At 45.7% G+C, this 24,165-nt stretch overlaps 1 protein-coding gene across 12 annotated transcripts in view; it reads right to left on the bottom strand.

The window, feature by feature from the left end:
- SYTL2 (synaptotagmin like 2) overlaps positions 1 to 24,165 on the bottom strand; it is a 65,083-nt gene that overhangs the window by 17,056 nt on the left and 23,862 nt on the right. For 4 of the 12 annotated variants that reach the window (XM_081197272.1, XM_081197277.1, XM_081197276.1 and 1 more), the window contains exons 1-2: positions 1,654 to 5,719; positions 108 to 209 (exon numbers count right to left, since the gene is read on the bottom strand). In XM_081197272.1, the coding sequence (XP_081053398.1) occupies positions 108 to 209; positions 1,654 to 5,569 (4,018 nt within the window). In that variant the 5' untranslated portion in view covers positions 5,570 to 5,719. Of the gene's footprint in view, positions 1 to 107; positions 210 to 1,653; positions 5,720 to 5,748; positions 5,815 to 7,224; positions 8,095 to 8,758; positions 8,847 to 10,424; positions 10,507 to 13,559; positions 13,693 to 14,656; positions 14,800 to 16,976; positions 17,126 to 24,165 lie in introns of those variants that run through there. The other 8 variants (XM_081197279.1, XM_081197280.1, XM_081197281.1 and 5 more) reach the window with 6 other exon arrangements.

The following is a 24,165-nucleotide window of genomic DNA, read 5'->3' as shown; positions in this document are numbered from 1 at the left end:
TAGACCTTCCAAAGGCAATTCTTAACAACGGCGAGGCAGGTGGGAAAAAGAATTCTAAGAAAACCTTCAAGGAGTATGGAAGATGTCAGACAAGTTTTTTTGCTCACTTGATGTGGCTGATGGTATGTCCTCTAGACTTTTGGAAGGGATCTGCCTATTTGAACTCCTTTTCAAAGCCTCCTTTACAGGGTTTAGTTCTTCTTCCGAACCTGTTTCAAGACAAAAACACATGAACACTGCACAACGCACAGGCATGTACCTTAAACAAGCATAGCCCTTTTAAGAAAATAAATAAATAGCTTTGGTGGGTAGGAACCCACAGGTGTTTCAGCTAAGAGGCTAAGGCAACCTTGGGTCCTCAGATACAGGTGGACTACAACACCTATAATTCCTGATAGACGGCCATGATGGGAGGCAATGATGGGGGTTATAGTCCAACAATATCCAGGGAACCAAGAAGGCTGAGCTAAAGTGTGAACTGGAAAGATTAAGCCGTTATGTAGCACACATCATTTTATTTTTTAAAATTGCTTCTGTGTGAAGCAATGAATAAGTCAAATAAATAAATGCAGCCATCATGCTGCCTGACAGATGTTGCTGGACTACAACTCCCATTATCCCTGACCCCTGGGCCATGCTGACTGGCGCTGCTGGAAGCTGGAATACAACATCTAGAGCAGTGTTTCCCAAACTTGGGTCCCCAGCTGCTTTTGGACTACAATCCCCATCATCCCTGACCACTGGTCTTGCTAGCTAGAGATGATGGGAGTTGTAGTCCAAAAACAGCTATAGTCCAAGTTGAGATGATGGGAGTTGTAGTCCAAAAACAGCTGTAGTCCAAGTTTGGGAAACGCTGATTTAGAGGGCACCATGTTTGCCATTGACTAGAGAGCACAGCCCCCTTCCTGAGCCCCAACTGACTGGTAAAGGGAAGGGCAGGATTCTAAGAGGCAAATGTTAGCAAGCCTATTGTGCAGCTGCAAGGAGGACATCTATCCATTGTTCTGGGAGATAATGGGAAAATACACAAATGTGCAAAGCATTATGTATGTCCTGCTTTTAATCCAAGGTGAAGGGTTGGAAAAGACTCTGAGTCCCAAGAAGGGGGGGAATAACTACCTTAGAGAAACGATGCAAAGGCAAATTGTTAGGATGTGCCCTTGGGTTTATTGCACTAGACCAGGTGTGGAAGAACCTTTGGCTCTCTAGGTGTGACTTAACTGCAGCTCTCATCCTCCCTGGCCATTGGTCACGGTTTCTGGAGGTGGAGCTGATGAGAGCTGTATCTCAGCAACATCTGGAAGGTCAAAGGTTCTCCAGACCTGCAAAGGGATCTGGTGCCCAAAACACACTTTTTAAACCATAGGACTTTGTTTACAGGGTGGCCGAGTGCACAGAAAAGCACTGTGCCAACAGGGTACCAGGCACCTGCCACCTAAATTTGCCAGAGGCATATTTGTGTCATGTGCCTCAGCATCTTCTAGGTACCTAGCAATACCCCTGATTCAACAAGGTATCCAATATTTGACATTGGGGGGCTAATTGTCTCCTATTGATTTATTAATGTACTAAAAATATTTCCCCCTTGGGTTAATCTTCATCAAGCATACACACCACCCAGAGATAAGATCAAATAATTCAAAAACTGCTCACGAGTTGAACTTCTTTGGAAACCCACAAAAGAATTGCGGCTTTCATCTGAAAGGTTGGATTCAACGCTCCTGGCATCTTCATCCTCTTCGTTGCCATCTGCGTGACGGGTGGCAAGCAGCAGCTCAACCTGTCTTGTTTTAGGGGGGTTCCCCTCTTCCGCACCCTCTTTTTCACTTCCACCATCGAAACAGGCACTGGCAGTAGCAGAATCTTCTCTCCCTTTTTCATATTCACCCTCCCTCTTACCTGCCTTGGCAAGAGTGAAAGAATCTTCCCTCCTTCCCAGGAGCGGGGCTTCAGGTGATGCTAGGTTAAGCTGAATAGTTTTTTGGAAAACAGCATTCCTTTCAGGGGTGCCAGAAAACTTTTCTCGGTCTGCAGTTTGGTTATCTTGCTTGAAAGCCTTGCCCTTGAGCGGTATTTTAACCTCGGTTCGAAAGTCGCTCGGCACGCTCTCAACAGACGTTTGCGTTTTTACGGCTAAACCTCCATTTGCTACCTGAAATCCTGACTCATCAGTCACTTTCTTCTCTTCTTCATTGGACAGAAGCAAAGCAGCACCAGAGATTTCTCCAAAAAGCTTTTCTAAGCTGGATTTGAATACAGAACCGTCTTTTTCTAGGGCAACAGATTTTGTTACAGTTTCATTTGCTTCTTGGGGAAGAAGGCCCGTCATGCTATCTGAGCCATGGGCACCATGGAGGTTCTCCTTCATTCTGATATCCAACCATCCCATTTCAGAAGGCTGCATCTGGGCAGTTTCTTCAAGGAGTTTCCGGAAGCCTGAATTAAATTCTCTTTGCTTCAACTTGGATGGGGCAACTTCCTTGTTTACAGTTTCATTAATCTCTTGACCATAGCCAATTCCCTGCGGGAAAACTAAATCTACAGTCCGATTAGACTCACTCTCTGTTTGTGCCCCATGACCGCTGCTTGAGTCTTTCTGGCTTTTTGGAAGAACTTCAGCATCTTCCTTGAGCAGATTTTGGAAGTTGGCTCTGAGTTCAGCTTGCCTGAAATTGGAGGGAGCAGTAGCTTTTTCTATCATCTCAATTATCTCTTTATCATAAATTGAACTTGTGTTCTGATGGGGTTGTAATGAGCCATGGGCTGGCTTAGGAACTGCAATGTCTTTGAGCAAAATTTCAGAGCTCTCCTTAAGCAGTTTGCTTAAACTGTCTCTAAATGCCACATGCTCGGCCGAATTTGGTTTAACAGTTTTCACGACCGTCTCTGCCAGTTCTGTAGGTTGCTCACCAACCTTCCCTTGAGCTCTTATGTTTTCCTGGTTTGAAAATGACAACAGAACAGCTGCCTCTCCTGCTGGCCCACCCTGCATTGTAGTCAATAACTTGCCACTGTCTTCGTCCATATCTAAACTTTGGTCAAGTGTCCCACCATCAGTCTCTTTAGGAGGATTGGCCATTTGGGGTGAAACAGGAATGATCTTTCTGGTCGCCTGCTCAGAAGACCTCTGCTGCAGTCCCCCAGGGACACTGTCAATTTGTGCTTTCAAAATACTCTCATTTGTGGGTGTTTTTGGCAATTCCTCCAAAAGAAAGGCTAGTTTGGCATTCAAATCGTTGCCTTGCCGTTTCAATGGAACATTAGCTTCTGCCGCTGTCTTGAAAACCTCTTTCGTGGGAGAGTTTGCTCTGTTCTGACTGGCGAGATGAGCGTCAGGCAGTATCAGTTTTGGCGAAGGAATCTGGAAGAATTCTTCCTGAGAAGTAGCATTTAGATCCCTTTGGCCTTCTTCCCTCTTTGGAGATTTTCCAGACACCATATCTGAATCTTCTGTTGATCCAGATGAATCTCCCAAGTGCTTTTTAAATATGAGTCTATCCTTGGGTGGGACATTTTTTTGTATTGTTCCATCTGTTTCCCAGGACTCCACTCTGCTATTTTTTTCATCCGTGTCACGGCTGCGTTCCATCACCTTATTAAAAAAACGCCTCTTTTCCCATGGAGAACGTGCTTGTTCAGAAACATCTGCCACTATATTACGACTAGGTGAGGAGCTCTCATCTGAGGTGTCCTTTAGCAGCCTCTCTAAGTTAGTGACAAAAGCAGTGGTGTCAGCTTTTGGTGGAACCAAAGTTCTGCTTATAGTCTCTGCAACCTCAGAGACTTTTCCATCTGCACTTGCAAAAACAGGCCCCTGCTGTTGATTCTGGTCACTGTAAGATGCTTGCACCTCTGTTGCTAACTCCACCTGTGGAACCCCTTTCTTGTCAGCCAGAGGATAAGCCAGCAAGGACTCCTGAAATGCTTCTTTCAACAGTTTCTGCACGCCACTGTTAAACAGACTGTGCTGTACTTTGGATGGAACATTTGTTTTTTCTATATACTCTTCCACCGGATGCACAGTCTTTCCCTCTGCAGCGGCAAATTCTACATTTCCTAATGGCACAGCATTCACTGATGGGGAGAGAGCTGTCCCTCCTGCTTGTTTTGGGACAACACGGTTTGCTTCCAATACATTTTGTTCCTTCACGTCAAATCCTTGGAGGATCGGTTTTTGCTGTTCACCTTCCAACACCGCCTGGCTAGTTCCTTCCCTGACTTCTTCCAACTCTTTCAGATACCTTCCTGTACTACTTTGCCTGCCCCTTGGAACAGTCGCCTTCACCTTGGTTTCATCCATTTCGCTCTGCGGCTTAGTACCCCCATCCCAAAAGTTTCTCAGGCTTTTGAACTGCGAAGGATTGAGCATCTGAGCCTTTGCCTCTTCGTCTGCTTTTTCCTTTAAAGCGTGAATCTTAAAGTGTGGCTTCTGCTGCAGAGCAGATGACGCTCTCTCCGTTTCCAAACCGTCAGCTTGTAAACCTCCATCCTCTTTAGAGGGAACCATGTTGGGTCTTGGGCACGAATTATTTGCATCCAGCAACTCTGCAAATGCATTATTCCTCTGGTCACTTAGGGGTATTTTGCCAGATTCATCAACAATACGGCCCCCTTTGGATTTATCCATTATATTTGGTCGAACTTTCCCTGAAGGCAACTTAATGCCATTATCATCAGGTCCCGAGTCATCCGCACCAATTTCAACTTTTCTGAAGGTTACTAAATTATATGTGCCTTGTTCGTTATCAGATTCTCCAGTAACATATCCTGAGGATCCACCCACTGGTTTTATTCTGCTGCGTTCCTCTTTATAGATTGGTATCCGGTTACTCCCAGGAGTCCTTTCACTTAATAGGCCTTCCTTATTTGCAGGCTTTGGGTTCATCGCCTCTCTTTCCCAGAAAGCCCTGATATTCTTGACTTTTCTTGGAACCTCTGATTCTTTGGATTCATCTTGAGGTAAGGTAAGGAGATTCCCTCTACTGGGGTGTTGCATGATTTTCTCATCTAAATGCCCAGATTCTTTCCCTTTAGGTTCATTAAACAGCTCTTCAGATCGATGCTCAGAGCCTGCTCCTTCCGAAAAAGCTTTAACCCCTTCCTCCCTATCGGGCATAACATCTCCCCTTTCTGTTACTTTTCCAAAAGGAGAGCCAACACTTTTTAAACCCGGTTTTCCCTTTGCATCTTCCAACATCTTCGGTTCTTTGCACAAAGCACTGTTGTCCTCTGTTTCAACCTTGCCTCCCGCAGCCCTTTCATCTCTCTCGTTTGCAGGCTGGCCAATGGCCTGAAAACGTGTTCTTTCATTTAAATGAATGTCCTGCGCTTGGGAGTGAGAGGAAGCAACCTCCCCTGTTTTGCTTTGATATTCTAGTAACAGGCTGCCTGGACTTCCATCCTTTGTAAACAGCGACCCACCTGGAACGTTTACCATTTCGTGGAATTGATAGTCCTTGCTGGTTGGCTCTTCTCCTTCATGTACAGAAGAATGCAGATTTAACATATCTGAACGGCAGCCTTTATCTTTTGCCGTTGCAGCAGATTCTCTTGCCTTGGGTATATCCATTTCCTCTGCAAGTCCCGCGTCTTGCGGAAGCGTCTCTTTTTCATCATCACTGGAACTTCTTTTAAACCAGTCGAGCACCTTAGATATGGACTCATCGGCTGCCTTCAATATCTCAGCAGTGTATTTGTCAGATTTGGAAACAGTTTTAGCACTCGGAGCCTCAACCACAGCTTGCTTACCTTGTTCAAGGTCTGCAGAGCCAACTTTTGGCACCTGAAGGTCTTCTGTTTTAGGCAGCTGCTGGTCTGCAAGAGACAACCAATTTTTGTTGTTGTTGCAAAACTGCCTAATTAAAGAAGCCTCAGTCAGTCAAATTGATTGTAATGAATGGGCCAGATCTGCATAAAATCAGCATGCGACTAAGCAGAAGATGGTACATTTGCGACACAGCAGCTAGTTTCACAGAGGCAACTCCCTTCTGGATGAGAGTGGGGATAAAATGCCTCTTCTAAGATGTTGCCTGGCGTGTGATGTATTTATAATTAAAAAGGCATTTGTTTAAAAAGGATTCTACTGCCTAATTGAAAAGATTTTCAGCCAATCGGTTAATCAATTCAAGGTTGCAGTTCCAGCTGGAATACAAGCTTTCCCCTCAAAAAAGCAATCAATTTCTTTGAAATGTTAGCAATGATGGTAATAGGCTTTAAATAAATGTGAACTAGTTAATATTGAGAAAAAGGTGCAATGTACGAGCTTTAATCTGATGCCTCAACTGCAAACTATGCAAGCAAGGGAAAACTCCCTCTTTTTAGTCGTGATTCCTAGATTGCCGGGGGTTGGACTCAGTGACCCTCACGGTCCCTTCCAACTCTACAATTCTATTCATGTTCTGCTCGAGGGTTTTCCGGAGGGATCTCATTGGTCACTGGGAAAGGCTGGACTGGAATGGTCTGATCCAGCAGGTCTCTTGTGTTCTTAACCAGGAAGTGGAGGGAGGGGACTCTGGCAGTACTTTCTAAACCAGGGGTCAGCAAACTTTTTCAGGAGGGGGCCGGTCCACTGTCCCTCAGACCTTGTGGGGGGCCGGACTATATTTTTTGCGGAGGGGGGGAATGTATGAATTCCTGTGCCCCCAAAATAACCCAGAGATGCATTTTAAATAAAAGCATACATTCTACTCATGTGAAAACACCAGGTAGGCCCCACAAATAACCCAGAGATGCATTTTAAATAAAAGGGCACATTCTACTCATATAAAAACACACTGATTCCCAGACCGTCCGCAGGCTGGATTTAGAAGGCGCATGGGCCAGATCCGGCCCCCAAGTCTTAGTTTGCCTACCCATATTCTAAACAACAAAAACAGCTAGATGAAACCTCAGCCTCCTCCTTAAACAGAGTTACTTACCAATTACACAAAATGCAAGCTTTGCCCCTGTCAAGACTTAAAAACCTGCACGCCCCAATTCTGATATGATTTCAAATCAGTGGCAGCACAGCAGCCAAAGGAGTGCATCTTGAAGAAAAGTGATCAGCGAGTGTGTCGGGATGTGGCGATGGGAAGCGAGAAAACAAGCAAATGGTTAGGACTTGAATTGATCAGGGTTAAGATAGTAAAAGCATTAGTGATCCCTCCAAATGGCAGACAGGGCTAGACGGGGGCCTGAAAATCTCACTAAACTGTGAACTCACTGGGATATGCTATTATTTCTTACCAGTTGTGCTTTTCGAGATGTCCTGTTCAAGGCTCGGCGGCTTAGTTTTGATCTGAGGCTTCGTGGTATCGGTTTGTTCTTCCCTCACTGAGGGGAAGGTCTTGCTAGGAGAGTCACTTGGAATTGTAGGTCCCGCAACAGAATGTTTCTCAGGCTGCAATGTGTTGGGTGGCAGACCCGAGTTCTTGGCACCGTGAGAACCTGGAGCCGTTCCCTCTCCTTGGCTCTCAGTGTTACTGTTTAAGGCTGGAGAATGGGCACGAGGAGGCTTAGACGGGAGAGTCTGCCGACTCTGAAGCGCACCAGGGTCGCCCGCTCCATTCCCACTGGCCTTGGCGTAGTCGGAGTCCAACAAAACGAACTCCCCGGATTCCTTGCCCTCGTGCAACTCAAGGCTCGGCGGGCGCTCTTTCCTACTGACGCTGGACGAGAACCGGACCTGCTTCAGCCTCTCCAACGAGTTTTCGGAGAACTCTTCAGATTCGCCTGGAGGAGGCGGGCTCTTCTCCGCAACACGTTCAAGGACGGTCGGGGCTGGCAATCCGCTTTTGCCGGAGGGCTCCAAGGTTTGGTTCCAGCGGAGCACTTCGGAATCGGTGGAGCTGGAGCTGGAGCTGCGCTTCAAGATGCCCCTGGGCAGAGACCCCTGGCCGTTAACCTGCTTGATCCTTTTCGGAGTCTGGGGAAAGGGCTCTTCGCTCTTCAAGCTGACGTCTGATGTCTTGTGGATGTTTCTCCTGGCTTTGGGCACAGGTGGTTTCCCTGCCTGCCTCTGCAAGTCGTTCGGTTCTGCAGGAGCCTGCTGAGGCTCCTCTACCCTGCTGTGGTTTGTTACGTCTACCTTGGGCTGGTTTTCTACCGAACGCAGGTCTGCAAAACAAGATGCAAAGCACACACAAAGCAAAGGGTAAAACACACTACATGTAAGGGACACACGTTAGTTGCAAAAAAGGGGGGGACATGCAACTAAGTAAAAGCATTATTGCGTGTCTTGGGGATGGAATTGCATCAACGTGCTTGTTAAAGTAAAAAAGAAAATGCAACATAACAAGGCAGGACCAGTTTAAGCTTTAACTTGGGCCTGATCTACGTATGTAGCAGACTGAGAACTGTTCCACTTCATGCTGCATGTTAAGTTGTGGGTGAACATATCAGACGGCACAGCGATTCTTCAAACAGCTCTTGTTTATTCACAGGCCAGAACAAAACTGAACTGAACTGAAGGGTTCAGTCAGCCTGCTTGCATTACAACGTTACTGTAACAACTTTCTAAAAGTATCCAATCACTGAACATCACTTTCGATCCCTTATTTGCATAACTATCTACAGTATCCCCCTGCTGGCCCAGGGTGAGAACTTCAGTACATAACACTGCAGGTTTCTGCATACTGCAAAAAAAGGGAAACCTAACAATTCCTTGGGAACATGGAGTCATTAACACGACACCCAAAATGTAAACGTATATTGTCACACTTGGTCATGTTTTCAGTGTCTCCACAGAAACAACACAGATTATGTATTTAGAAACCTTCACCTTTCTCCACCGCCATTCCATGTTCAGGCTGCTCATTTTTTGCATGATCTTCTAGTAGAGTTGATTCATTGAATGGGTTTTTCCTTTGCTAGAACAAAATAAGAATGTTCCGCTTAACACTACAGTATTACTGGGGGAGAGAGAGCATGGGAAGAAAGGAAGGAAGGAAAATGGAAAACGTAACAGCATGTTTTGCAGGTCACAGTAAGACAAACTATGGCTTACCAGGACCAGGTGAATGTGCAGGCTTCCAGAGAAGGTTTTTTTTACTCCAATGCTGTGCTGAGTTAACCCAAGTTTTGGCTTCACACATTGGCTAAAACCAGACGTGGTTTAGCGCTCTCCCTGCTTACCATTTAGCCAAGAATAAACCTGTCTTTTTCTTCCTGTGGTTTTAAAAGGATGCTAAGAAAATGGGTGGCAGCAGGAAACGGTCATGTTGAGGAACCTTGAGTTACTGTGAGTGGGACTTCCATGGACCCTGGGATATGAAAAATCTAAAACAACACAAAAATCTGAACTTGCAGCCCTGTTTAGGGAAGCTTTTAATGTTTAATAGATTATTGTATTTTAGTGTTTTGTTTGAAGCAGCCCAGAGTGGCTGGGGAAACCCAGCCAGATGGGCGGGGTATAAATAATAAATTATAATTATTATTATTAAAAGGGGGCTTGAGGGGAGCATTTTTCCTGTAAGTGGAAACCATGGAAACCCATTTAATTTTTTTTTTAAAGGAGGGAGGAAATGGTTATCATCCCAGGGTTCCAGAAGTACAACCCGAGTTCCAAAATGAGGACAAAAAAAGCTTGCTGCTTTTTAAAAGACGAGGGAATCCCTAAACACACACACACTACCAAGCGATGGGACCATATCCATAATTTGCAAACGGGCAGCTAAAAAAACAAAGCACAGCAAATATTGAACACACAAATACGGACCCTTATAGTGAGATATATTTGACCATTTACAGATCACTGCATCGCTTGCATGCTAGTGAGGCCCTCCCACTTCAATAAATACCAAGGTGTGTGGGAACATGTCCAATATCTCCAGTCTAACCAGAACTTCCAGGCTACAGCCTGTGACTGTTGCTCAGATTTGACCATAGCTGCAGTCCACATTTCAGCTCCAAAGGTTGGTTGCTCCACTACTCTCTATGCAATTCATGTCAAAGTAATTTTATGGGGGGGGGGGAGGGAATACCGATATAGTTTCAAAGGATGCTTAAAATGAACTCCCAATTGCTCATTTGTTGGAGGAAGGTACACTCCCCGCCTGATCCCATCAGCTGATGAGTAGTAGGATCATGTATTGCTCCAGGATCAGGAAAGGGGTTGCACTGAAACCTGTGTTAAAATTGGGTGGGAAATGTGCTTTGGCAAGGGTTTCATTGAGAACCCCTTCATAATCCTGGAGCAAGCCTCTTTGAAGCCACGCTTTCAAAAGAGGCTCATCACCTGACGCCACTGTGATGTCAGCTGGCAGGCAGGTAGCCCACCCACCTGTCCAATTTGGCCTGGCAATTTAAGATCTGGCGGGTCACTGGGCGGTGTGAGGCGAGGTTCCCTACCCCTGATGTACTTAATTCCTTTGGCAATAACACAGAGATCATGGCGCCCGTATTGTTTTCTCATTGTCTTCCATCCAGGACGCTGACAATGAACTCACCTTAGACGGTGAGGCAGCTAACTTCCTTGTTTTTTCTTGAGGCGTCTTTAATGCGTCAGAGGCTGCACTGAACACTTTGGGGCTGTAAAGTAGAAAAAGAACCAGCCCATTACTTGGAGGCTGCTATGCCACACACCGAAATTAGTTTAAATATCAAGGCTCCCATGCAAAGAACTCTAGGCATCTGTAACTATTTTAGTTTCAGCCATTATGACCTTGGAGCTGGGTGCACACACCCTCAAGTTATCCCACCCGCAATGTATTTAATCAAATCTCCACCCTCTCTCACTTCATGCATAAATGAGGAATCAGAAAGGCTTTAACTGAAGGCAATCTGATTCATCATTTGCAAAAAGTGCTTGCGAGGTTGCGAGTCAAGAATTGCAGAGAAATTCCAACCATCTCCATATCAAAGTCTACTACCTCTATATTTAAAAGATCTCACTTTTTCTACACATTACTGAGCAAGGCAGAGCTCCTGTACTGAAGCAGTGCAGGGTTGTGTTATGTCTACATGAAGCAGCGATTCTGAACATTCACACACAAAACTTTGCAAGACAAAGAAGCACTGCCTCCTGCCCCCATTTTCCATGTAAGTACCCAGAGCTCTAAACAAAAGAGACAGAAATAATAATAATAATAATAATAATAATAATAATAATAATAATATCTTTATTGTCATTGCCCCCATCGGGGACAACGAAATTACTTGACTGCTCCATAAAAACACTAATTAAACAATACAGTATAATACAGCAAGGGAGATTAGATGACTTTCAAAGTCCGGGCTTCCCATTCAGGGCCGAGATCGCTCTGGAGAAGAAGCTGTTCTTAAGACGGCTCGTTCTTGTCTTCATCGTCCTGTATCTCCGTCCCGACGGCAAGAGCTCGAAGAGACAGTGACCAGGATGCGATGGATCTTTTACTATGTCCAGTGCCTTCCTATGGCACCTTGTGGCATAAATCTGCTCTAAGGTGGAGAGTGGGCAGCCAACAATGCTCTCTGCTGCCTTAACAACCCTGCACAACCCCATCCTGTCCTGGGTAGTACAGCTTCCGTACCACACACATAAGCCATGTGTGAAGGGCTGTTACATGGAAGATGGAGCAAGCTTGCTTTCTGTTGCTCCAGAGGGTAGGACCCGAACCAGCTGATTCAAATGCAAGGAAGGAGATTCCGGCTAAACATTGGGAAGAACTTTCTGATGGTAAGAGCAGTTTGACAGTGGAATGGAAGGTCATGTGGACCTTTCCTGGAGGTTTTAAAGCAACGGTTGGCTAAAGGGATTCTTTAGCTGTAATTCCTGCATTGTAGGAGGGTGGAATAGACGACTTTTGCAGTCCCTTCCAACGCTACAATTCTAAGATTCGTTGAACAGAGCATGGTTGCAGAACAATACACAGGGCCTTGCCTCAGCGATAGCTCACATACCTTATACACAGAAGGCCCCAGGGACCATCCAAAACCCTGGAGAGCAGTTCCACTACTCCATTGATAATGCTGAGCTAGATGGAATCATGGCTACGTGAAAGGCAGCCCCCCACCCTGTGTTCTTAAAGCCAAAGATGGCTGTCAAACCCTTCTAACCAGATATAAGTATCCACTTGAGAAGTGACTGTGTTTGAAAAGGAGGGAACATGCCTGCAGTCTAGGTGCGGTTTCTGAATCATCTTAGCACAAACACCCACAAAAGGAAACACCACAGAACGGGAAGCAAAGTAAATCCAAAAGGTGCAGAAGTCAAATTTATGGAAACCAGCTGTATCAACTTGTTTGGGGCTGTCCTAGTGGTGCAGTGATAAAATTGCTAACGCGTTTGCAAAGCTAAGCAGGGTCTGGTATGGTTGCAAATTGGATGGGGGACCACATGTTGAGATGACCACATTGCAGGGGGTTGGAACCTCGGAGTCCTTTCCAACTCTCTGAGTCTATGAGCAGACAACTCTTTTTCTGAATATCCATTATAGTTACTTTAATTAACCTCCACCCTAACACTTCTGATCTTTTCCTACATTTATCCTGGCAAGTGGTATTTACTTTAGCTTATAGTACAATTTGACAGCTGCACCCAGGAAAACTCTGCCACAGTTGACAGATGGAGCCAAACACCTTTCTTCCACGCCTCTGCCATCTCCAAGCTTGACTACCATAAGGGGACAGTCCCTGAAGTTTCATTTAGGATGATGTAGGAGATGGGAAGCAGGCCTGGTTGTAGATAGGGAACCAACCAGGAGGAAAATCATACAAGAAACAACTGCTCTGATTGCTTCCATCTGACCAGCTTGGGTTGCTGTGTACTATGAAAGTCTGGAAGAGAAGGGGGCCTCAGGTCACTCACACCCTTCAAAATAATAACAAAATAATAACACTTTCAGCAACATGAATTTCCATCGTCAGCTTTGTGCGACACACCTAAAGGACTTCTCACTTAAGGTACACTTCTCTCTTCCCACCCACAAAAAGGTAGGTAAATACTACTCTGGAGAAAAGGAACAGTTCATGAAATTGACAGCCCTTCCCTCACTTTAAACAAGGGCGATTTTCATTTATTGCAGTTCACATCTGAGGCACATTCCTTTCTAACCCAGAATGTCTATAGGTGTGGATGGGGCTAACATTTGCTCTAATAAAAAGGGGAGGGGGAACTGTTCAGTGTGTGAACCGACGAGGCATTACCCATCATGCCACATATAACAAATAATTCTAACAGGCCACTAAAAAATGAATACCTACAATAGGAATATAAAGGGGCCGTTGTAGGTTTACCAAATGATGCTGATACTCGCTATTAGCATCGAGACAACACGGTTTCTGACTACAGTATTTTGCTTTCTGATATTCTCCCAAATAGATTCCGTCTTTTAGAAGCAAGCCATCAGAGGCAGCTATAATAGCCCCCACAACACAATTCTATTCGCTGAACAATACTGATATATCACGACAACAACTATTTACGTCACCCAACTAGGTTCCCTGAGACACACCGAAAATTATTCTGTAGGTAAGGTTAAAACATACAGTTAATTAAGTCCCAATGCTGAAGGCTGCATTTTCTGAATCAGTTCAGCTGACCAACTGGTTTATACAACAACAATAACAACAAAGTTATCAACACGTTTCTCTGAGTGTCTAACCTTTCATAAGATTTCGATTCCACCTCTGCCTCTTTTATGGCACCCAGCAATTCTGGAGGCGTGACAACTTCTTTATTGACATTGTTCACCCAGCTGCTCTTTATCTTGTCTGACTTACTTTGACTCAGTTCTGCTGAAACAAACAGGGGAAAGGTTATCTTGCATTTTCTCTGTAAATGCTCAAAACTACGGATACCTAGGAGCTTTTAAATTGGCACGCAATTAAGTACCCACCTTCCAGCCTATTCAAGATTCTAAGTCTGAAAAGGCATTTCCATAGTTTTGTAACTCCTGGGGTTTTTAAACAACTGGTCTATTTTTTAACATGCGAAATATGCTTTACAAGCACAAGCCATTGGAACAAACCCTATTATGCTAAATGGGTTTCATGAAAGAGTTACAAATGTCATAGAAATCCACATTAAGTAGACCTTAGACCCTCAACGCAAGTCACTCCTACAAGTACAACAGCACCTTTGAATTTCCAGACATCTACAGTGGTGCCTCACAAGACGAAATTAATTCGTTCCGCGAGTTTTTTCGTCTAGCGAATTTTTCGTCTTGCGAAGCACAGTGTCGGAAAAGTTTTGGAAAAGCTTCAAAAATCACCAAAAACCTCAAAAAAGGCTACCACACCACGTTCTATGAGTTGCTCCTCGAAGTCAAGTCGCAACTGTATTAACGGTGTTAAGAAAAAGGAAACAAACTCGCAAAAAACGCAAGACGTTTTCGTCTTGCGAAGCAAGCCCATAGGGAAATTCGTCTTGCGAAGCAGCTCAAAAACCGCAAAACCCTTATGTCTAGCAAGTTTTTCGTCTTGCGAGGCATTCGTCTTGTGGGGCACCACTGTAAAAACAAGAAGAGCCTTGCTGAAGGATAATTGAATTCCACTTTCTACAGCAGCCAAGCAAAACGGCGTACTATATTGGAGCATTGTGGCAGCAGGAGCCATGGCTAAATATGTCTTTCGCAAGGGCTCATCTCCATGAACTGGCCTAGTGTATTTTTTAAAATGGCTGCCATCACCGCCTGAGGCAATGACTTCCCTAAATAAGTCTATGTGGTGCTGCAAATAAGCATTTTGAGATACTTGGAACCTCTGCCGTCGGCTGGGGGATCAAGAGCCACAGAGCGGCTGCTCCCCTGGCCTCTCAGGAAGAACATTGCAGCAAGGCAGGTGGAGAAATCATCCGGGCTCCATCCATCCGTCGGCCAGACAAAGGAGCTACAAAGTGCTTCCTTCCTCCCTCCCTTCCAGAAAGAACACTGGACCCCAACTGCCATTTTGCACCGGGTTTGTCGAGCGTGCTGCAGGGAAGCGTCCCTTGACCTGATCCATCAGCCAAGGGCCTACAGTCCGCAGAGGGACTTCTCGGTAGTGGCACCCTCCCTGTGGAACGCCCTCCCTTCAGATGTCAAGGAGATAAAGGATTCCATAACTTTTAGAAGACATCTGAAGGCAGCCCTGTACCGGGAGGCTTTTAATGCTTGACGTTTTTATATTATGTTTTTAGGTATGCTGTAAGCCGCCCAGATATTATATTATATTATATTAAATATATTATATATTTATTATATATAATAAAATGGTTATTATTGGTTTGTGTGGGCTTGGAGTGAGTGTGTGTGGATTTTGTATGGTGCTCAGTTAACTGCCGTTCATCCAAAGGTCCCAGGGCGGCCCACGACAATTGAAAAAGTTTAGAACAACCAATGATCACAGAAACAGGGTGGGTCCTAAAAAAATCTATGTACGGTGGTACCTCGGGTTAAGAACTTAAATCGTTCTGGAGCTCTGTTCTTAACCTGAAGCACCACTTAGCTAATGGGGCCTCCCGCTGCCGCTGCGCCGCCGAAGCACAATTTCTGTTCTCATCCTGAAGCAAAGTTCTTAACCCGAGGTACTATTTCTGGGTTAGTGGAGTCTGTAACGTGAAGCGTCTGTAACCTGAGGTACCACTGTACTCTTGTTGTCTACCATAAGCTACCTTGATAGTCATTTGATCAAAAGTAATAATGAAAGGGGAGGGGATTTAAATCTTCTAAATAAAATTAAAAGATCCTAGAGTTGCATGCAAAACAAAGGTTGCCAATAACTGTGCAGGTATATGATTTTTTATTTGTTTTTAGAACGCTTCAAATCGTTTTTCAACATTTTAATTTTTTTTAAAAATTTTAAATTGTGGCGTTCTGACATTTTTATGTTTGCCTCCCTGGTTTCCTTTGGGAGGAAGGGTGGGGTACAGATTCAATAGATGATAAACAACGTTTTTGGGCCCACAAATACAGCCTGCCACCAGACACATGCAGCAACCTATTTTACTGGCTATGAGATAATGCTTCCTTCAAGCCTAATTACAGCTGGGAGGGTTGAAGGCTGTGGCCACCGGAGAAGGCCTCTGCAGATGTGCCCCACAGGTACCATGTTGGCACCATGGGACTCTCAAGGACTGCAAGAAGATCAAACCTCTCCATTCTTAAGGAAATCACCCCTGAATGCTCACTGGAAGGACAGATCCTGAAGCTGAGGCTCCAGTACTTTGGCCACCTCATGAGAAGAGAAGACTCCCTGGAAAAGACCCTGATGTTGAGAAAGATGGGGGGCACAAGGAGAAGGGGACGGCAGAGGACAAGATGGTGGGACAGTGTTCTCGAAGTTACAATCATTTTAACATTTCAACATTTGACTTCCTTCCCCCTCTTTGTGCGGTTCCTTAAATTTATTTTTTAATACCTTCTGCATATCCAAATTCATTTAATTTGCTCATTGAATTATCTACTTTAAATACATACTCTTATGAAACTGCAGGTTATTACAATAATCCTGCCAATGTTTTTATCTGTTTGCAATTTATCTGTAAATATTCAATAAACCATTTCCATTCTTTTATAAATAGTTTGTTATCTTGATTTTTTATTCTTCCGGTAAGTTTTGCCATTTCTGCATATTCCATAAGATTTTGTATCCATTCCCCCTGTTGGGTACTGATTGGTTAGCAGACCCAACGATATGATAATCTTTATTGTCATTGTCCCACACAGAACAACGAAATTGGAAAAAAAGAAATCTACTTAAGACATTCAAAAACAACAAGCCTGCTATCCGAGCTACCCCAACCTTGCATGCCGGGACTTCTGCTTCTTTCCGACTGGAAAGTAATTCTCAGTTAGGATCTCAGTCAACTAGATATTAATTAGTTTTTTTTTTTAAAAAAAACACCCTAATATAAGCTTCACATTTTAAAGAAATCATAAGGCAGTTAAGATAATTAGACAAGATGGCGTCCAACATCCTGTGCAATTCTGTGATTCTATAGTTTTGTTCTTGATTGAAGCTCTACACAGAGAGCCAAGCATCTTTCTTCACTTCAAAACAGCTCTCTTATTTTTATTCTTTTTTAAGTCAACACTGCATACCTGTTGGAAACGGCTTCCTCCTCATGGACGCCCGAATGATGTCTGCTCCGTGAATTTTCTCTCTATGCCTCTTGGACTTGGCTTCGTAAAACCACTGCCCGCTCATGTTCTTAACTTGTATCTCATCTTTAACTTTTTCACTTAAATGCCTGGGGGGGGGGGAGAGGAGGAAGGGGTGGAAAGATTATTAAACATGCCTTGCAGCGAAGGAAGGTTGACCGTACTGTCTTGGTAGATATCTGACCAGACAAGGAAAACACACAATTCTTTATCTTAGGTAATTTTCTTCTCATCAGAATGTGGTGGTGGTTTTTAAAGCCCATATGAAAATTCATCAACATTTTAGTACCAATGTACATCTTTTATTTATTTATGTATTTATAATAGACAGTGGTACCTGTGGATACGAACGAGATCCGTTCTGGAGCCCCGTTCGCATCCTGAAGTAAACGTAAGACACGTCTGCGCGTTGCGTTTCGACGCTTCCACGCATGCACGTGACATCATTTTGAGCGTCTGCGCATGCACGAGCAGCGAAACCCGGAAGTAGCGCGGTCCACTACTTCCAGGTCGCCGAGGAGTGCAACCCGAAAATACTTAACTTGAAGCTACCGTATTTTTCGCCCCATAAGACGCACTGGCCCATAAGACGCACCTAGATTTTAGGGGGGGAAATAAAGGAAAAAAAATTATTTCCCCCCCAGGTGCGCTGCGCTAATCCAGAAGCTTGGGGCAAGCTGAGGTCAGCGCGCCCCAAGCTTCTGCATGCCGGCAAGCAGTCCGCTGCCGCCCCAAGCCTCCCGCACCCGGCAGGAGGTCCCGCTGGGTGCGCAAGGCTTGGGGCGGCAGCGGACTGCTTGCGCGCACCTAGAAGCTTGGGGCGTGCTGAGCTCAGCACGCCCCAAGCTTCTGCATGCCGGCAAGCAGTCCGCTGCCGCCCCAAGCCTCCCGCACCCGGCAGGAGGTCCCGCCGGGTGCGCAAGGCTTGGGGCGGCAGCGGACTGCTTGCGCGCACCGAGAAGCTTGGGGCGGGCTGAGCTCAGCCGGCCCCAAGCTTCTAGGTGCGCGCAAGCAGTCCGCTGCCGCCCCAAGCCTCGCGCACCCAGCGGGACCTCCTGCCGGGTGCGGGAGGCTTGGGGCGGCAGCGGACTGCTTGCGCGCACCGAGAAGCTTGGGGCCAGCTGAGCTCAGCCCGCCCCAAGCTTCTAGGTGCGCGCAAGCAGTCCGCTGCCGCCCCAAGCCTCGCGCACCCAGCGGGACCTCCTGCCGGGTGCGGGAGGCTTGGGGCGGCAGCGGACTGCTTGCGCGCACCTAGAAGCTTGGGGCGGGCTGAGCTCAGCGGACTGCTTGCGCGCACCGAGAAGCTTGGGGCGGGCTGAGCTCAGCTGGCCCCAAGCTTCTCGGTGCGCGCAAGCAGTCCGCTGCCGCCCCAAGCCTCGCGCACCCGGTGGGACCTCCTGCCGGGTGCGCGAGGCTTGCAGACACTCGCCCGAAGCAGGGGGAGCCCTCCAGAGGGCTCCCCGTGCTTCGGGCGACAGGCTGCCGCCCCAAGCCTCGCGCACCCGGTCGGACCTCCTGCCGGGCGCGCGAGGCTTGCAGGCATTCGCCCCATAAGACGCACCCCGATTTCCCCTTCATTTTTGGAGGGGAAAAAGTGTGTCTTATGGGGCGAAAAATACGGTACTTCAACCCGAGATATGACTGTAAACTTTCATTTTTTAAAAAACACACACACACCAATGTATGTAGGCAGCATACAACATAACCAGAATAAAATCAACATAACCAGAATAAAATCAGCAGAAAGCATCCATGAAAACATTAATAAAACTGAATACATACTGAATGAGTAAAAAGAGGAAACTTATATTGTGAAGACCTGCATAGACAATATAGTTTTCAAAAGACATCTAGAAGAAGGGAGGGATAGTTCTTGCCGAACCTCTACTGGCAGGGATCTCCACAGGACAGGGAAAACAGTCCTCAAGAGAAGGCCAAGTGAAATTCATGGATGTATGGAACTAACAGATGTTCCCCATTAAAGGATCTCAAGAGGTAATTTGGCTTAACACAACACATTTTTTTGCAAAGCAACAGTATGCCGCATCTTTGTATTTTCTTTCCACGCATAAATGCATTGTTATGCACACTGTGCCGTAATATATGCATTTTTGGTACACATTGCTATGTGGTGTCTTTATGACGTACGGTTTATTTACACATGTATACAACCTGAGCCTCTCTGCTCAAAGCATTGCACCCCAAGACGGTCCTGCTTCTCCGACTGCTGCCAACTTGGATCCAAAAAGAAATGAAGCATATCTGAAGGAGCGCCTCCACCCCCATTGTTCTACCCGGACACTGAGGTCCAGCACCGAGGGCCTTCTGGAGGTTCCCTCACTGTGAGAAGCTTAGTTACAGGGAACCAGGCAGAGGACCTTCTCAGTGGTGGCACCCGCCCTGTGGAACGCCCTCCCACCAGATGTCAAAGAGAACAACAACTACCAGACTTTTAGAAGACATCTGAAGGCAGCCCTGTTTAGGGAAGCTTTTAATGTTTGATGCATTACTGTATTTTAATATTTTGTTGGAAGCCGCCCAGAGTGGCTGGGGAAGCCCAGCCAGATGGGCGAGGTATAAATGATAAATACTTGTTGTTGTTGTTGTTATGCAGAGGCTCAGCTTGCTGTGTTTAAGACTTTTTCTCTGCTGTCTCTCCAGTGGAAGAAGGGGCTGATACCCATCTGCCACCCGCCACAGAACATCCGCTTTGTTAATCGCTCATTACCTTCCTTTCGTTCTCCACAATGGCTCTACTCCCAGGAAATTTCATGAGCATGGAAAAAACGGGTTTGGCTTGTGTTTCGATACTGCTAAATTCAGTGTACGGCAGCCCATCTCAATGCTCCAAGCATTGATTAAACTCCGAGACCCAGGAATTTAGGGGGAGGATCTGGAACCCAGGAATTGAGGGGGTTTCTAGGCACCCACAAACTCATAGCAATACTTGGGAGTGACCTTTCAAACGTATGTACTCTCTCAAGCCAGCCCAGCCCTCCTCACTTGCGGTTATGAAGCACCACTTTGAATCAATGTGACTGGTCATAAGGAAGTTGGAATTCCAGTTTCTGTAACACATGACTTGTCTTCCTTTGTTATTCTAGTTTAGGGGCTTTAAGTATCCGACGCAGAAAGGGATTCCTAACTGTTCAACTCTGTCTCCTGCGTCACTGTTTTTATAAATCAATGGTTGCTTTTATGGAGCGTGAGGACACCACATCATAAAAACACCAGTAGATCTATATTCTTTTTTACAATGGCACAGAGCATATAAAACATCTTTACCCTGACCTTTGACCCCTGAGATGCATTGTATTCAGGGCCCACCCTATTCCTGCAATTGCAACCTTCCCCCCCCCCTTGAGCCAGTGTGGTGTAGTGGTTAAGAGCGGTAGTCTCGTAATCTGGGGAACCGGGTTCGCGTCTCCGCTCCTCCACATGCAGCTGCTGGGTGACCTTGGGCCAGTCACACTTCTTTGAAGTCTCTCAGCCCCACTCACCTCACAGAGTGTTTGTTGTGGGGGAGGAAGGGAAAGGAGAATGTTAGCCGCTTTGAGACTCCTTAAAGGGAGTGAAAGGCGGGATATCAAATCCAAACTCTTCTTCTTCTTCTTCTTGCAAGGGATATGAGGGGGGGAACTGGGGGGGGCCAATGTTATGTACTGAAGTTTTCACCCTGGGCCAGCAGGGGGATACTGTAGATAGTTTTCACTCAGGTCCACATATGCAAATAAGGGATTGAAAGTGACGTTCAGTGATTGGATAGTTACAGAAAATGGGTACTGTTGCGTTGTAGTGGAGCTCTATATAAGCAGGCTGGCTGAACCCTTTAGTTCAGTTCTGTTCTGGCCTGTGAATAAACAAGAGCTGTTTGAAGAATCGCTGTGTCATCTGATATGTTCACCCACAACTTAACAGCCAATGTGTGTGTGGTGAGGGGGATGGGGAACAGAAGAATTTTTTCATAGAGTCATAGACTTGCAGAGTTGGAAGGGACCCTGAGGATCATATAACGCAACCCCGCCTCCCCCCCGGCAATGCAGGAATATGCAGCTGGGAATCGAACCTGCAACCCTGGCATTATCAGCACCAGGCTCTAACCAACTGAGCTATCGAAGCGGATTACCATATTTTCCCATGTATAAGACAAGGTTTCCCCCCTAAAAAATAATGTCAAAAATTAGGGGGTGCCTTATACGCAGATACATCCCCCCATTTTCTTAAATCTGTGTCCCCCAAAATAGGGGGCATCTTATACATAGGGTCGTCTTATAGACGGAAAAATACGGTATTTTCTTGGTTTGAGAATGCCACTAGGACAATCTGAATTGCTTTCAATAGAAAGGCACTGATTTGGGTAATAATGCATCTGAAAATGCCTGATTCACTTCCTTTGGCTCCAGGTTCTCTTGCTGACTGACAAGAGGGTGCAGTGCAGGTAGTCAACTCAAGGATGAGTCACTCAGAGCCAAACTGCTTGTGGCGTTAAGTACCAAAGGGAAGGGGCTGGTTTTTTTTATTTTTCATTGAGGAAGGGCTGGTTAATTATGGGATCAGAGCAATAATGAAGAGTGATTTTAATCCTGTGTAAAAGCTAGTAAAAGCACTGAGGTTAGTGCTTGATGGGCTTTATTAGGTAGGTGAGGGAACATAATGAACTATATTTTATCTTCCTACAGACCCACATATGTGGGTTAACAGACAGAAGAATCAGCTTACCGCTTGTGTTTAAAAGCGCAGGGTTTAAATCTCACTTTAGACAGCTTAACTGGAAACACAAGAAGTAGCCATTAGGCTACTCTTCCTGTGTTAACCCTGTTTATCAAAGAAACAGGCTACAGCAGACATAGGCAAACTCAGCCCTCCAGATGTTTTGGGGCTACAACTCCCATCATCCCTAGCTAACAGGACCAGTGGTCAGGGATGATGGGAATTGTAGTCTCAAAATATCTGGGTGGTGGGGCTATTGCAATGATCCTGGAAACCACGGAGTTGTCTTTAAAGAAAGTTCAGAGCTTGCAGCTGGTACAGAATGCAGCAAAGAAGAAAGCTGGCCCTCGCTCCACAAAGTTTTCAGCTTCACTGGGTGCCCATTACTTTCCAAGTTCAATTAACAGTGCTGGCGTTGACCCTCTGAGATCCTTAAATGTCTGGGGAGCTACCTAAAGGACTAGGGGAAAGTATTCCAACATCTGACACACACCCCTTCTGCAAGATCTGAAACTGTCAAACCCAGGAAATGTTTCACCAACTCATTTGCTATTTGTGTAGAGACTAAACTCTCAGAGGCCGTATACTTGGGAGGTGCAGATTCAGTGAATTATCAGGACTTGTTGACACAATCATTTAAGCCAGTGATAGCAGCCCTTTAAACAAACCCATTGCCGAAGTAACAATCTAAAAGTAAATATTTGATTCTAAATGCACACCACACCCTGCCTTATCAGCACAAAAGCCACTGACATAATTTTACAAGTACCTCCCCACCAGCAAGGATGCAACTAAAGAAACATAAAGCCCTGTATTTTTCAAGCCCCTGTAGATCACATGAAGGGCTGTTATACATTTTCCCTCATACTGTAATGTTGTACTCAAGGAAGCTGAGAACAATATGCCTAACTTCCGGTGGTTGTGGGTCAGTGTGCCCTAAGGGCCAGCCTTTTTCAACCTTGGGTCCCCAGATGTTGTTAGACTACGAATCCCACCATCCCTGACCTGCTAACTAGGGATGATGGGAGTTGTAGTCCAACAACACCTCAAGATTGAGAAAGGCTGCCCTAAGCAGATCACTGTTGCTCCTTAGTTTTCTACAAGCTAAGTACAAACACCTGCTTTGGAGATATTGTGACTCAGCAGAATTGATTAGGAAGGATTTTATGATCCTGAGGCTCAAAGCAGAGAATACATTTTCTTTTGTATCCGCCCCTTTCTGCACCCATGTGCCTCTCAAAGGATTTTTCTAAATCTCTTCTCCTTTCACACACAACCTGTACTTTTTATTTCCTCCCCGCCCAAACTGCCAGCTTCCTCCATCCGTCCTCCCTGGTCCTTTGACACTCACTTCTTCCTCCTTTTAGCCACATTCTTCTCTTATCTCCTTCCTTTCTATTCTCAGTTGCAGCTTTAGGGGCCTTTTGGTTTAGAGAAAAAGGAAAGAGGCAATGTGATAGATGTTTACAAAAGAATGTACAACATGGAGGAATTGGATAGAGAGAAGTTTCTCCCTCGCTTATAACTCTGTGACATCGAATGATGTTGACTGCTGGAAGGCTCAGGAAAGATAAAGTACTTCACACAGTGATGGCCATCAACTTGGATGGCTTTAGAAGAGGATTAGTCAAATCCATAGATATCAATGGCTATTAGCCAGCATGGCTAGCAGTTTCTTGAAAACACAGGAGGGGGAGAGAGCTGTTGTGTCCTGCTTGCTGGTTTCCCAGAGACATCTGCTTGGCCACTGTAAGAACAGGAAGCGGGACTAGATGGGACATTGCATTCTTGTTGTTGTTTAGTCGTGTCCGTACGACTCTTCGTGACCCCGTGGACCAGAGCACGCCAGGCACTCCTGTCTTCCACTGCCTCCCGCAGTGTGGTCAAACTCATGCTGGTTGCCTCAAGAACACTGTCCCACCATCTCGTCCTCTGTCGTCCCCTTCTCCTTGTGCCCTCCATCTTTCCCAACATCAGGGTCTTTTCCAGGGAGTCTTCTCTTCTCATGAGGTGGCCAAAGTCTTGGAGCCTCAGCTTCAGGATCTGTCCTTCCAGTGACCACTCAGGGCTGATTTCCTTCAGAATGGATGCATTTGATCTTCTTGCAGTCCATGGGACTCTCAAGAGTCTCCTCCAGCACCATAATTCAAAAGCATCGATTCTTCGGCGATCAGCCTTCTTTATGGTCCAGCTCTCACTTCCATACATCACTACTGGGAAAACCATAGCTTTAACTATACGGACCTTTGTTGGCAAGGTGATGTCTCTGCTTTTTAAGATGCTGTCTAAGTTTGCCATCGCCTTTCTCCCAAGGAGCAGGCGTCTTTTAATTTCGTGACTGCTGTCACCATCTGCAGTGATCATGGAGCCCAAGAAAGTAAAATCTCTCACTGCCTCCATTTCTTCCCCTTCTTAAGAG

Source organism: Podarcis bocagei (genome assembly GCF_964188305.1).
Source record: "Podarcis bocagei genome assembly, chromosome: 6".
Lineage (NCBI taxonomy): Eukaryota > Metazoa > Chordata > Lepidosauria > Squamata > Lacertidae > Podarcis > Podarcis bocagei.
The sequence above is the reverse complement of the archived record's forward strand: the minus strand, read 5'-3'. Positions and strand labels throughout refer to the sequence as shown.